Below are 15,183 nucleotides of genomic sequence, written 5' to 3'. Positions count from 1 at the left end.
TAACTATACGGCTTTCTACTTGGGTGGTTTGGAGCCTACAGTGTATTTTTCTGTGTTCCTAGCTGACTCATCCATTAAAAATGGGATAAGAATTCCTCCTTCACTAGTTGAGTGTATAACCACAGACATCCACAAGTGATCAGTGATCAGTAGTAAATAGTAACTGTTGAGGCTATATTTGATCTGGGACTTTTGTCACTATTTGGAAATACAAAATACAGAACCTGTTCTCAAGCAGTCTGCCATAGTAGAAGAGATAGAAAGATGGGAAAATTGATAGAATTGAACTATATCGGCAACATGCAGACAAGGTCAGAGTGCTACTAGGGAGGGGGAGTGTGCTCAATCTGGATAAAGGTGGATGAGACAACTTCCTGAGGATGACATCAAAGCCATGGGTGGGTACCCAATTTGGTTAATGTGTAGCCACATCTTGGGTAACTAATATTACATCAAGGATGCCAGTTGTTTGCTTTGGTAACTCCTTGCTCTTAGGTCTTGCTTTGAAAACAAAAGCTCTTCTGTGAAAATCAATGAGCTTACTTCATAAGGTGCCTTGGATTCTGAAATAATCTGTATATAGTCACCCTAAATTGATAGCTACACAATTAGGATCAGAGTTCAGGAAATTGGAAGGGATGGTGAAGGCAGAGACTAAATACCTTTTTATAAGTGGGCATGGCAGGTAGGTGTGTGTGTGTGTGTGTGTGTGTGTGCGCGTGCGTGCGCGCGTGTGTGCTATGAGTTAGTATTGTATGATGTGTTCATATGAATATATGCACCTGAATGCAGAGATCAGAGGTTGATGTCAAATGTTCTTGACATCCCTGATTTTTCTCTACCTTGATTTTGAGACAGGTTCATTTACTGAATTCGAAGTTGGTTTATTAAGCTATCCTGGCTGGCCAATGAGCTTCAGAGATCTGCCATTTCTGGGTTTACAGACCTAGTGCCACCACTGCTCTTAGCTATTTAAGTGAATGCTGGAGATGAGGATTTGAGTCCTCAAGCCTATATAGCAAGTGCTTTATTGACTGATCCATCTCCCTAGCCCCTGAATTAACATTTTTGAGAGCCTATAACAATTCCAGGCAATACTAAGTACCTTACCTAATAAGAGTAACCCTATGACAGTTTTCCTGTCCACACCTTTATTGCAGATGATAAACTAAAATTCCAATTATTTAAGACATGTGAGCAGGGTTGTACAAAGTAGGTGAGAGAATCAATATTAAAACTTAATATTTAATACTAACTCCAAAGCTCATGCTTTTCTTAATGCTGTGGGCATATCCTCCCAAACACACGTATTTGCACATGCCTGCTTCTTCGTTTTCCAATCTCATGCTATTTATTAAGTTGTTCATGGTTTTCCATACTAGTGTTATCACCAACATGGATCAACATTTCTTAAACATAAACATAAACATTAGAGGTACCCTTGAGCTATGAAAATCTTTCAACTGGTGACACTAAAAGCTCTTGTAGTTAATTGGCTTTCTCCCTCCCAGCTTCCTTTGGAAGGTGTCTTTGCTACTTTTCCCAGTGGGAAATAGAACCTTTTCTTTCTTTCTTTCTTTCTTTCTTTCTTTCTTTCTTTCTTTCTTTCTTTCTTTCTTTCTTTCTTTCTTTCTTCCTCCCTCATTTCCTCCCTCCCTCATTTCCTCCCTCTCTTTCTTTCTTTCTTTCTTTCTTTCTTTCTTCCTTTCTTTCAATCTGAGATGAGCTTTGGCTTTGGCCAGTACCATATGGTTGAAGAATGATAGAAAGTTCTGGGCTTTGGCCACTAGGAGCTACGTAAGCAAATAAGCAAACGTTTACTTCTTAGGTCTCTGCTAGGCCTATACAAGCCAGCTGGTAGCATGTGAGAGGCATATGGAAACAAACTCTTGGCATCCAAAATGAAGCTATCCTAGACCAGGCAGCTTCTTTCTGAGCAGTTTATTAACAACATAAACATGATTGAGTTAACTGAGCCAGCCCCGATAGACAGATGTACGGAATCAACCCGCAGACTTGGGAGGAATAAGCAAACGTTTATTTTAAGCATCTAATTTTACATCAGCGGCTAGCTGACACAACCAAAATGTTAATTCCTTTTTAATTAGGAGTCAACAGAGGGAAAAAAGTATTCTTTCCATTTTTAGTCTGTTCTCCAATTTGGACTGATTTCCCCCTATACTAGATGGACCATTTTCCCCTGGGATCTCTCTCCACCATTTTAAGAATTCTTATTTCCTCAAGATCACATCTTTCCCTTTCTTAGTAACACTTATTTTAGGTAGAGTGCACCCCCTGGGAGTTGCCTAAGAGTGAGTGAATGGGCTTGGATACTGTGCATATCTGAAATGTCTCCATTCTGTTACCCTTAATTTGTATCTCAACATAGTTGCAAGTCTAGCCTGAAAACAATTCCCTTGAAAATTTCTTGAAGTATAGTTAAATGTGTTTAATTTAGCTCAGGCTAAACAGAATGCCTTCATGAGGTTCATTTAGTTCAAGTGAAAAGTTCCAATTTTGTATTCTTGAAGGCCTCCAATTACTTTTACAATTCTAGGTGCCCTTCATTTGATGATGGCATTACAGGTACACAGATATTTACTACTCTCCCAGTCTCAGTGTGGTCTGAAGGTCAGGTTATTTTGGAATTACCCAAGCCTCTGAAAAGGTCTTTTGGGGCACATTCCATCTGGGAAGCTCCCCATAGGCAGGAAGCTTTTATTCCACTGTGTCTCTTGGCCTTCTTTCTTCCAAAGTGATGAGTGAGAAGTCTGATTTTCTCCTGGTTATTTTATGTTTGTTTGATTTGATCTTTGAGACAGGGGTCTTTCTGTGTCGCTGGCCTAGCAGACTTATGATCTTCCCATCTACTTTTGACTCCTAAGAGCTGGGATTCTGGGTGCACAGTATCTCATCTAGCTCTACAGTGTCAGGCCCACAGTTTCAGTTTTGTCTATTTTACTAAACATTCATCTGGTATTTAATCAGACACTCATATTAATACATTCTAGGAAATTTTCTTATTTTGTCTTTTGCATGATCACTCCTCTCCACTGCCATAGTTTTCTCTTTTGGTGTCGTTGTGATTTGCACATTAGATTTCCTATCAGAGCTCAGTCTTTGGAATGTGTATCTCTGTTTCCATGTCTTTGTCACTGGCTTTGCAAAGATGTTTCTTGAACTTTCTTACAAACCTGCTCTTGTGCTTATTTCAAAACTCTGTCCTTTCGTTTTGGAAAACTCCATCTTGAGATACACCGTGAATGTCCTTTTTTTTTTTTTTAACCTAAGTGATCTGTCCTCTCTGCATGCCTTGCCTCCTCTCTTATTGAGGCTACTAATGATGAGTTTTGTTTGTTTGTTTTGTTTTTTATCCATGAATTGTTTCTATCTCTTACAAGTGGCTTTATCTTATTTGATTTAGTCCTTGTGTTTAATTTAGGTGCTTTCTGCAAGGACTTAGAACCTCTGTCTCTCAGTGTGCAGAGCAAGGCATAGAAAGCTGGGTGCCTGATGTCACCCACAACTTGACCCTTACTGTACAGCCCCTATCTGTTTCCCTGAAGCACTATCATATTAGTATCTTCAGACTTTTGTTTCAGGCTTATAAAATTCCCTAGAAAGGTGGATCTTCTTGAAGGAAATAGGACTCTGCCAGTGTTCTGGGAGCCAAGAAGGAGAAGACCAGGAGATTTGAACATTTTCATATGTACAGCTTCAGTGTGTGTGAGAGACAGAGACAGACAGAGAGAGAGAGAGAGAGAGAATTATATTGCCAACTGTGATTCCCTTGTTGCCCTTAACTATTTTACCCTCTCCAGAGATATAATTCTGCTTCTGTGTGGAAACTGAAAGGACAATAAACTAGACTGCACAGAGGAGGGGAGGGGGCTGGGGCTCTACCTGCTCATCTACCCTCCTCATCATTTGCAGGTTAACTACCAATGCCAATTTCTGGGCCTCTGTGGTACTCAGCTAATAAGTTTGATTATTTCCCAACAATTGATTTAGGGTTGAACAGTTCCAAATTTTTCAACCAGTTATCAATTAACCATTATTTCCTAGCTTCAAAGTATTGTTGCTCTCCTTTCTCCTCTCAAGCTCCTTTTCAGAATAGCTTTTCATTTCTATCTTGTCCTTTTGTTTAAGAGAGGGTCATGTATCCTAGCTGGCCTAGCATTCAATATGTGTTCAAGAACAGCCTTGAACTTCTGATCTCACTGCCTCTACCTTTCAAAGGCCAGGATTATAGACATGCACTACTACAATATGTGTAGTGCTGGGAATGGAACTCAGGCCAAGCAAGTATTTTCTCAACTGAGCTACAGCCCCAGCTGTGGTTAAGAAGCTGCCGTGATGGATGGAGTAGAGGCATGTTCACTATTCTCTTAAACTGAGAGGCCAAAGGCAGCTCTGGGCATTTTAGGAAGTCACACTTCACAGCATCTGACTTACTTTAGATGATTCTGAAGAATACATCTTCTGGAGGCAGGTGTCAAGCTTTCCCTCAACACTAAATCCAAGTGATGAAAGTTCATGTAAACGTTTGTCTGTTGTTGTTGATCTCTTTAAGTGGTACATCACAGCAACCCAGCACTTGGGAGGTAGAAGCCAAGTGATCAAGAGTTCTAGGGTTGGAGAAATGACTCAGGGGTTAAAATTCAGCACATGTATGAAGACTGGAGATCAGATCCCTAGAACTCTTGTAAAGTGTTGGTGGGCCAGAGACAGCTGACCTGAACAAGGGGGAGTTCACGGACCCCACACTGATAGCTGGGAAATCAGAATTGGACAGACCCAGATCCCCCTGAATGTGGGTCTCAGTTAGAAGGCCTGGGCAGTCTAAAGGACCTCTGACAGTGAACCTCTGACATGCATCCCTGGTTCATGAAAGGACTTCAGGAGCACATTCCTTATGGAGGGATACTCCCTTAGCCTAGAGACAGGAGGGAGGGCCTAGGCCCTACCCCAAAAGACTTGACAGAGTTTGATGATCCCTCATGGAAGACATCACCCTCCCTGGGGAGTGGGTGGGGAATGGGATGGGAGGGGGATTGAGGGTATGGCAGGATGGAAGACGGAACTGGGATCGATATGTAAGATAAGAAAAAGAAATAATAATAATAAAATGTTGGTGGGCATAGTGCTTCATCTGGAACCCCAGAGCAAGCTGTCTAGCAAGACTAGCCATACTGGAGAGCTTTGGGTTTGATTTAAAGACTCTGCCTCAATGAACAAGGTGGGAGAGCCAGCAGGGATGACCTTGACACCAACCTCACGCTTCCACACACATGTCCACTTCAGCATGTTTTTCTATACACATGTACACAAAACAAAAAAGGAAAATGCAAACATGCTTCCAGATGCCTCAGAAACTTCTGAGTCCTTCCATATCACTCAGACATCCAGACAGTTACTCTCTGACACCCCCCGCCCCGTGCCACTGCCCAGACCCCTCACATCAGAGACTGTGGGTTCCATCTCTTATGGCCTTTTAATGTTTTCCAATGCACACTTTCATTATTTCCAATGCACCTCATTATTAATGATCAATCAATAAATATACAAAAACCAGAGAAAGGGAGGGTGGTCTCTGAAAAAATGAAAGAAACCATAACAAAAATCATTGTACATACATAACAATTGGCTGTGTTTGGAAAGTCAACACAGGATTTACACAAAATGGTTGATTCTTGTTCTTCTGAGTCTTTTAATTTCCCAAAGAAGGTGGCTCTTTCTTCTACTTTGTTGCAACAATCTTTGGATGTTGCAATGGATGTTGGCTATAAAGCCAGTTCTTGGTGCTATGGATGTCAATGTAAATCTTTTTTTCTTAAAGGCTCTGGAAACATCCACTTTAAGAAATACAGATATGAAGGTATCTTTTGACTCATTTGACTTTTACTCAAGGCTAATTTAAAGAAAACCTTCAAGATACATGAGAAATTTACAATTTCTTTTTTTAAAAAATGACATTTGAAGTGTTCATGTTACTTTACAAAAATCACTAAAAGCCAGCCCCTTATTTTTATTAATGAACTCCCAGTTCAATGACTTAGCCTGTATTACCTGACAGTCATTGTATGAGTAATACAAAATCAGATTATGCTACCAGAACCAGAACCATCATGGCAAATAATATTCTACCCCAACCCAACTAGTGAGCATATCTAGAATGGGTAGAGAATTATCTCTGGCCCTGAGTCTTAAATGGCTCTCCTTGTGCCTCTAAAGGATAGCTAGGGAGCAGGAAGAGTTTGGCAGAGTCCTTTATACCCAATTCCAGAGTGGTTTGCCGCATACAGGTTAAAGAGCCCAGGTGAGCCTGTTGTGGGTGTGGTAGGCCAGGAAAGCTGTAAGGACAGGGGACATTCTAACAGTGGAGAAGAACAAAGAGTCACCTAGTGTGTACTTTAACTGGAAAAGAGGAAGAAAAGTAGGTGTCTAAATATGGAACTAACTAATAGAATTCACAAAGGAAGAAAAAGGAAATTTATGGGAGCCATGGCATTGGGGAGAGGTGAACAGGGAGGGAGGGAGGCTGGGAATAAGTGTTGGAAAGTCTGTATATTTCCTTCAAGAAATTCTGAGTTCACCCTTGATATAAACTCAAACAAAATTTAGGTGGTAAACTTTTCTCTTGTTTTTTATTTTATTTGAAAAAAATTAAACATATAAATTTAGTCAACAGTAACATCATGGGAGACTTAGAAAGGAAGTCTCATCCTATAGAAAGCCTTACTTTATAGATTTAATTTCTTCTACAAGTAACTAGGGAAGATCCAGGAGCAATGGGACATTCTGACAGATGGATAAATGCCATCACTTACCCACTATGTAAAAAAAAAAAAAAAAAAAAAAAAAAACTGAGGTTAGGGTAACACCACTCTCCCTTGACTAAGCCATAAGCCTGCTTGCCTGCTTATCTGGTGATAAGATTCCAGTAGTGGGCAGCCCTATAGCTTTCTGGGGGATTTCCAGGCACCTCATTTTGAGGACAAGCTGGTTTGTGAAAATGTCAACAAACACATCCATGGAAATACTGGGATGGGTTGTACACCACACCCTCCTTTTGCCAATCTACTGCTCGCTGTATACACTTTAATTTCTGTTGGCTTCTCCTTTTACTGTAAGGTGTCACAAGTCTGCACCATACTGTCTTGTGAAATCACTACAAGGATCAGTTTCTATGAAATAAGACCTCAAAATCTGAAGGACATAGAAACTTAATGTGCCCTTTACGGAAGAGAAAAGGGTAGCCAAAGCACACAGGTGACTAAAGCTTTTCTACTCACAACTCACATTCCAGAATAGGAGAGAAACCCTTTTGATAGCCTTAGATACAAAACAGTGTTTCCGTCCTTGACTTTTTAGGAGATTCAGCCAGGTGAACCCGAGTTGGGGCATAAGTGCTCTGGCACGGGTTTAGGAGGACCATTTTAAAGTCATCCTGATATGCTATGAAGACTTAAACCTTGCTGATTTAGAAATTGAAGGATCACAGCACAACCGGTCAAGATGGAAGATGGACAGGTGTTTATTATGCATCAACTTATAACCTGGTATGCTTCTGACAAAGTAACCTAAAAAAAAAATCATACTGAACAAAGGACCTCCAGGGTTTGATATTTCAAAAACAAAGATAAATAGCTTACTACAGATAAATAGCGTCACCCATTTGGGGATCTCTCAGAAGCATCTGAAAATTTTCCAGCAGAGAGGAGAGTTTATAAAAAAAGGTATGTAACCAGTACACCTGATCTCCCACCGTGCTGGAAAGCAATGCCCAAGGACTGGATTGCTGGAGAGGCAATATGGACCCATTCAAATTTCCTCCCAGACACCAATCCCGCTAAGCCCTGGGGTAAGTCCCTGGCTGGTGGCAGTTACCTGGGACTTAGGTTAGGGAAAAGGTTCAATAGGGACCAAGAATATGCATTTGATAGAAGCCATCCATAGCATTGCTTGGGAATGCAAGACCTCTAAGAAGGAGCTGGAAGAGTTAAATTCTTAATGGAGTATTCTTTGGGCCCTCATTTCAGAAAGCAATGCTGTTTTCATAAATTGGAATGGACTTTTAACAAAATGTAAAAGAAATAGAAAATTTTGTGCAGAAACTACCCCCAATAAAAATAATCAGTAGCACATTGCATCTGTTAAGGGTCCCAGCTCCCAATATTGACATGTCTGTGATTTTGGTGTCTTTCCAAGTTACTGGTGTAGGCCTACACCCCAATCTTCATGTCCACATTCTGCAGGTTCCGTGTCTCATCAGCTGTCATAAACTGGTCTGGAGTCTCTGATGGTTCCTTGTTCACCAGGTGCACCATTTCCTGAGATTTGCTGGCCTCCCCATTGAGCTCACTTGGTTTCCTGTCTTCTACCTTTCCATTGCCGCTGTTGATCACCAGCTTTTTCTTCTGCCCACACCTGATGATTTTAAAAAAATTATATAAGACAAGATGCACAATCAACCAATCAACCAACCATCATCATTATGACTTACACCACAGGGGATATCACCATGATCACCAGTACAATTTATCATGGTCTTCCCATGTGCTAAGCACTGAGCCTGGTTTCCTTTCTACTTAGTCTTCCTAACTCTTAACACCAGGATTTGTTTGTTTGTTTGTTTGGAGACAGGGTTTCTCTGTGTAGCCCTACTTGTCCTGAAACTCATTCTGTAGACCAGGCTGGTCTCCACCTTAGAGATCTGCCTGCTTCTGCATCCCAAGTGCTGCAATTAAAGATATGTACCACTACTGCCCAGTGACACCAGAACTTCTTAAAGTGAGGTCCCTAGTCTAGCAGCAAAAGCACCTGGGAACTTCTCAGACATGGAGATTATCCACTCTACTGCTTGCTGAAGAAGAAATCAGAAGGATCTGAGGTTTAACAGACTAATTGCAGTTACTCTGGAGGCTGAGACAGGAAGATCACAAGTTTAAGGACTTCTTGGACTACAAAATGAGTTCAAGACCAACCTGAATAACTAATGAAACCCATTCTTAAAATAAGAAGGCAAAAGAGGTATCCCCATATAGCTTTGTGGTATAGTACTTGCCCAGTATGCATGGTACTCTAGGTTCAGTCTGTGGTACTTGGAAGAAAACTATAAGCCACTACACTGGCTTCTGCTTCAGTCAATTTTGAGAATCAGGACTTTAGGTACCCGAAGCTATTATTACACCCAACCCCTTTACAGTGAAAGAAATTCTTGAGATGCTGAGAATCCAAATCTTTCTAAGATAGTTAACAAGCAATGAAGGAGTCAGGATGCTAACCCTGATTCTTCCTACTCTGGAGCCCTGGTTCTCTGTCCCCCATTCCGTGCAGTGCAAACATTTGCCTGTGAAGCATTCAAGTTCTGCAGCCTCAGATAAACTGTGACGACTGTGATCATAAATCATTCTGATCTGTGTATTCAAGAAAGTTCCACTACTTCCTCCTTCAGCCGACACCTCACAGCTTTGTCAGTATTACAGTATCACATGGACAGAGAATAAGAAACCAATACTGATTCAGAAGGATAAGGCCATCCTGATTCCTTTCTCTAAGGTTTTAACCTTCACATAGTCCTGCTCTAGGACACGTGAATGTAAGAAAGACCATTTGTTGTCACTTTGAGATTTCTTAGTAATGCTACTCAAGGTTCTCAGGCAGCAGAAGGGCTTCTGTGGAAAAGCATGGCTCTGACCTAGTCCTTGTGATTCTCATAGCACTGCCTGGCCCCGCACAGCCTGACTCAGAGCTTCCCCTTTGTTGTAACCTGGTCACTGCTGTACATATAGCAGTTAGATTGGGCTAATGGAAGCAAAGTCTTAGAGCTTCACAACAATGACGAGGGAAAATAGATGAGCACCATTAAATGCATGGTCAGTTCCAGACCCAATACAAGTAGTTTGCTATAACCCTTACTAAAGCAGCCTTCATCCACAGCTTCCTGCAGCAGTGGGAACTGAGGAACAGAGCATTCTAAGAGCTTGCTTGAAGTCACAGAAGAATTAAGAACAACAGAGTCTATATTCAGACTTTGAGCTTCGGATAGAAAAGGTCAGCCTCTGCCTGGCCCTGTCAGTGCTGAAGATTTGGCAACAATGAAGTTGGAATGGTTCTCTTTGCTGTTGGACATTTCAAGGTCTAGAGTCAGAGCATCTATTACTTGTGATCATGGGCTCTTCCCTGAAAGACTGCCAAAGCCATAAACTTTAATATCCTGTTTGGGAAAGTAAAAAACATACTGCCTCAACAGGAAGCAGATCCTGTATCTCCCAGCACAGGTGTGGAGAAGGGCCCAACTATGAAACAATGGATGAGGGGTAGGAAAATAGGTGAGGTCCACAGAGACAGCAGGATGCATGGTGAAGGGCTTTAGAAGGCTTTGTATTGAAATCTTAAAAAGCTGTGTGACCTGAAGCAGCTTACTTGACTTCTCTGAGCCTCAGTTTATACATGTACTTGTGGAATCATGCTGTTGGACTATCAGCCTCACAGGATCAGGGCAAGTACTTCAAACAGAGGGAATTCAATAGTTGGTCTACTGCTGCTATTTACTGCTTTATGAATAATGTGGGTTGAACGAAATAAGGCCTGGGATAATCAGGAGAGAACCTGGAATACAGTAAACATTCAGAAGTGCTGGCCGTGGTTGTTAATGTTATAAAAGCCATGTGATATGAACTCTAGTGGTTTCTTCAGCTGCATCCATATCCATGGTAACCAACCTGACAGAGATGACAACATCCTATAGAGACCTTTGTGCCCGTCCTTTGGGCTATCAGACCATTGAAACAAGAGTTCCCAAGAAATGGGAATTTCCCCCAAGAACTTCATACTTGTGGGGAGAAAAAGGCTGAATCCTGGGACCAGCCAGAGGGGAACTTGTCTTTGGGATAGAGAGCTCACATAGTTCCCATAAGTTGTCCATGCGGGGCAGTCTGGAGTTATGACAATGCTGGGCCAACGATGGATAGGATCATGCCTTCACCATGATCACTTAGCTGACCATACCTCTTGTCCTCTATTTAAACCTTAACCTCATGTCTGGACTCTGAAGATGGACTGGGGGAAGGGTTGTCATGGGATAGCTTTATTTGTTCCTCTTCCCAATGTGGCCAGAATTGGCTACCTCCCCTTTGTCTGCTTTTCACCGTGACTTGCCTGTTTAACTACCCTATTGGGAATGGGTGGGGAAGTCCACTGCTAGAGCGGCCAGGATTGGGGCTCTGACCCTCACAGCCACAGCACACCATTGGCCTTCCTCTAAGCACTGGTGGAATAATAACACTGCTGTATTATTCCAAACTCTTAGGTGGCATAGACTGTTTTCTTAGAGGACAATTGCCTGACATAACTAGGAGTCACTAGCTTATTGCTTATCAACCAGAGAGTTGAGGGATAGAATGAGAAACAAAGGAAAGTGCTCTGTGTATAAAAATATGCAGGTGCATGTGGGCAGGACCCAAATGTTACTCTAAATCAGCGGTTCTCAGTCTTCCTAATGCTGTGACCCTTTAATACAATTCCTCATGTTGTGGTGACTCCCCCAACTATAAAATTATTTTTGTTGCTACTTCATAACTGTAATTTTGCTACTGCCAAAGTACAGAGGTCCAGAGCCAGTGCTCATGATTGCTGAGCCACCTCTCTGAGCCCCCCCCCAGCACCTTTAAGATGCTGTGACTCTCAGAGAACTTTGCCATGGACCCTCAGTGTTAGTATCTGTGATTGATGCATTGACCACCAAGGTGTTATCAATAGTGGCTAGATGGAATCAGTAAGGTAGGTGTGTGTGTGTGTGTGTGTGTGTGTGTGTGCCCGTGCGCGTGCAAGTGTGTGTGTGTGTGTGCCCATGCACGTGCAAGTGTGTGTGTGTGTGTGTGTGTGTGTGTGTGCAATTGTGTATGTGAACATGCATGTGTGTTTGTGCATGTGCAGGTCTGTGGGCTCCTGAGTGCACATGATTGGAGACCAAAGGTCGATGTTAGATGTCTTCTTGAGTCACTTTTCCCCTTATTTTTTTTTGAGGCAGGATCTCTCACTGAACCTGGAGCTAGACTGACTGTCCAGCAAGCTCCAGGGAGAGACTTTTGATCTGCTTCCCTAGTGCTGGGATTGTTAGCTCACACCACCATGAATGACCAGCTTTTTAGGTAGGTTCTGGGAATATGAAACTCAGGGCCTCATTTGTGCTCAGCAATTCATTACTAGCTGAACCATCTTTACAGCTCATAATAGGTCTGAGGCTCAGTACATTTAAGCCTCAAGACTTTTAAAGAAGAAACATGGTCATCATTTTCTCTCATTCCTCATGAGGACTAACAGCAATAGAAGCCTACAAAAGATGTGTTGAATAAATGAATCCCCTCTGGAGGCCTCATTTTCCACCAAAATTTCTTGGATGAAAATGGGGTTCCATATCTCTTTTAAATGCAGTGTTTAAAGCAGAAAGGCTCTTGCCTCCTAACAGGATTAGAGATGGGCTATTAGCTTTAGGAAGACAACACACATTAAGGGGCCTGTGTGGCTGTTAACCACCCTTCAGCAGCTTGGCAAATCTGTTTTCAATTATCAAATCAGGACACAGTAATTTATGGTGTCCATGAAGCTGCTTTCTTGGTGAGAAGCTGGTTCAGCCAGCTTCTGCCTGTCCCTGTTTTCCTGTTGCTAGGGTGATGGCTGGCCTGGGGACAAGAAGAGGAGAGGCCATGAGGTCCTTTTTTCTGCTGTTGAGGAGGCAGGGAACCATTTGGGATAAGATGTCACAATGTGACAATGTGCAGACTCCAACTGCTCTCAGGAACAGTTGAGCTGTTTTGGGGAGCCCCCCCACATCAACAGCATCAGGGACATCTCTACAGTGACATCTGCAAAGCTTATGGACTGTATATGTGATACATCTTAGGATCTGGAATCAAAGGCTGATTCCAAATAAAAGGAAATTCATATTTAGTTGAGCAAGAATAATCCAAGAGAAAACAAGAAAACCAAGAGGAAGAAAAACTCTTTGAAGGGCTTCCCCAACTTACATATCTAAGTTGAACTAAAAATAAACCTGTTTCTATCCAGTCATAGGAGCCCAGAGGTGATCTCTTAGATTTCCCCCCCTCCCAGTTTTGGTTCCATATGTGGTCAGCGTTCATGATTATATTTTCATTATGTTATCAAAGTATAGGTAGCAACGCTGTGACTTGATTGAGCACTTTCATTAACCCCAAATATAATAAAACAGCATTACTTGGTTTCTGCAGATGATAAGAAAGCCTACAAAGACTATGCTGGGCACTGAAAATAGTTGCTTATTGTTTCTAACAACAACAACAACAACAAGAAGGGTATAATTCTTCCCAGACATCTCAGAATCTGAGGCATTTGGAGGGCTGTAAGGTGATTTGGAGACACAGCAAAGGCAACCCAGTTTAGCCAGAAGACTCTAACCTTCCATGAGGCATCTCCAAAGGCTGTTTACAAAAAAGCTTAATGTCTGCAGCAGACACTTTGGAAAAAAACAATGAATCTTTAAAGTGTCTTGGAAGAATGTAGACTTAGATGTTTTTTGGAGTACCCTGGATTAAGTTCACATCTCCTGCTGCTAGAGTTACTATGATCCTGCATTTCACCTGGGGTGGAATTCTAGTAGGAGGCTGGTTATGAAATGTATGTATGTATGTATGTATGTATGTATGTATGTATATAAAACTTTAGTAATAATACTGAGCCTTTGTTAAGGTGGAGTGCAGAGGTTTCATGGATGTGAGCAGCCCATTTGCCTGTTCTGTGGTGCTGAACTTATTTTCTTGCCTAGGAAAGTTTATCATTGCTTCATAGACCCCACTGTGATAAAGATTTTCCTAGGCAATGCCCTGAATCTCTTCAATTGAAACTTTCAGAAAACACAAAATAACATCCTTACAGAGAAACAAACAACAAAATAAACTCAGGACCCATGACAACTTTGGGCAGAGTCTAGAAGATTCCATAAGCTTCCAATGGTCAAAAGAAGATGACAAGTTCTTGATTTGTTATACAACATTTTGTGACTCATAAAAGAACTTAATAAATGCTTGTTTAATGAACTAATGGCTGAATATGCACTTTATGTGACTTCCCAGTAATATATTTCATAACTTTTATCAGATAGTCACTATAGAGTTTGTTCATGAAAATCTAAGAACAGTAAGATTCAACCACCGTTTAAAAGGAGGAGTTCTGATGTTTTATTTCTTTGAAGAATGGGACTAAGAAAGGCTTCGTAAACTAAGACATGCACTGGACTCCCTGGGATCTTGTTAAAGAACAATCTTGATGCAGGAAGACTGGTGTCAGACCGAAAACCATGCATGACCCCAGGGTACCAGGGCTTCAGGCTATAGTCAGAGCATCATGGATGTAAAGTCCAAGTTCCACAATATCCCTCAAAGTGGAAAGCTGAATGGGGGTCTCTCTTACCTTCTCCTACTATTGACAGCAATGCAAACAGCAAGAATCAGAGCCAGCGCCAGAAGTGATGCCAAGATGATGAGCCATTCTGGTGAGAGTGAACCAAAGGACATGCATGAGCTTCACAAATGCTTTATGGAATTAAAAATGCAAGTGAAAATTGATCTGCTCCAAACAAAACCCTAGTCAACTCTGCAGAGTGGTCTGACCAATGGGTACAGTCAGAATATTCTCAGACAAACTTGGTTGTAGTTGTTCCATCCAACAGGCTTCTCATTAATCTTTTATCCACAGTTAGTCAAGTCCTGCTGGAAAAAAGATATCTCCAACAACAAATCAAACAAGCTGCCAATGCCTGTACATGCTTTTGGTTAAGTGTTAAGTAGATTAAAGGAAATTTATATTTCTCTTAACAGAAATATTCCCTGCCTATGTAAAAGTATCTGCCTCATATTTCATTTAAAACAAAGATGGGGTTCCTAACCCAGTGGGTAAAGCATATTCTTATGGTGAGTGTTAAGATAGATTTCTGCCGTTCACTTCAGTTATTTGGCTGCTCTTGTCAACAGACCCCAAAACACCCATGCTTTTTGATTCAGAAGTTACACTTCCAGAAAGTTATAGGATCTCAAAGTTGGCTGTAAAGATGTCCATCATCATGCTATTTCTAACCATGGCAGTTGAAACTGATCTAATGTCCAATGGTGAGGCATTACATAAATTAATCAAGATATATCCACT

General features: G+C 41.5%; 1 protein-coding gene across 6 annotated transcripts in view; it reads right to left on the bottom strand.

Moving 5' to 3' along the window:
- Positions 1-7,513: 7,513 nt before the first annotated feature.
- Positions 7,514-15,183, bottom strand: part of Cd44 (CD44 molecule (Indian blood group)) — an 81,798-nt gene continuing 74,128 nt past the window's right edge. For all 6 annotated transcript variants that reach the window (XM_051184058.1, XM_051184060.1, XM_051184059.1 and 3 more), the window contains 2 exons: positions 14,452-14,530; positions 7,514-8,430 (listed from right to left, as the gene is read on the bottom strand). In XM_051184058.1, the coding sequence (XP_051040015.1) occupies positions 8,226-8,430; positions 14,452-14,530 (284 nt within the window). In that variant the 3' untranslated portion in view covers positions 7,514-8,225. The remainder of the gene's footprint in view (positions 8,431-14,451; positions 14,531-15,183) is intronic.

This window comes from Phodopus roborovskii, unplaced genomic scaffold, assembly GCF_943737965.1.
Source record: "Phodopus roborovskii unplaced genomic scaffold, PHOROB, whole genome shotgun sequence".
Lineage (NCBI taxonomy): Eukaryota > Metazoa > Chordata > Mammalia > Rodentia > Cricetidae > Phodopus > Phodopus roborovskii.
The sequence above is the reverse complement of the archived record's forward strand: the minus strand, read 5'-3'. Positions and strand labels throughout refer to the sequence as shown.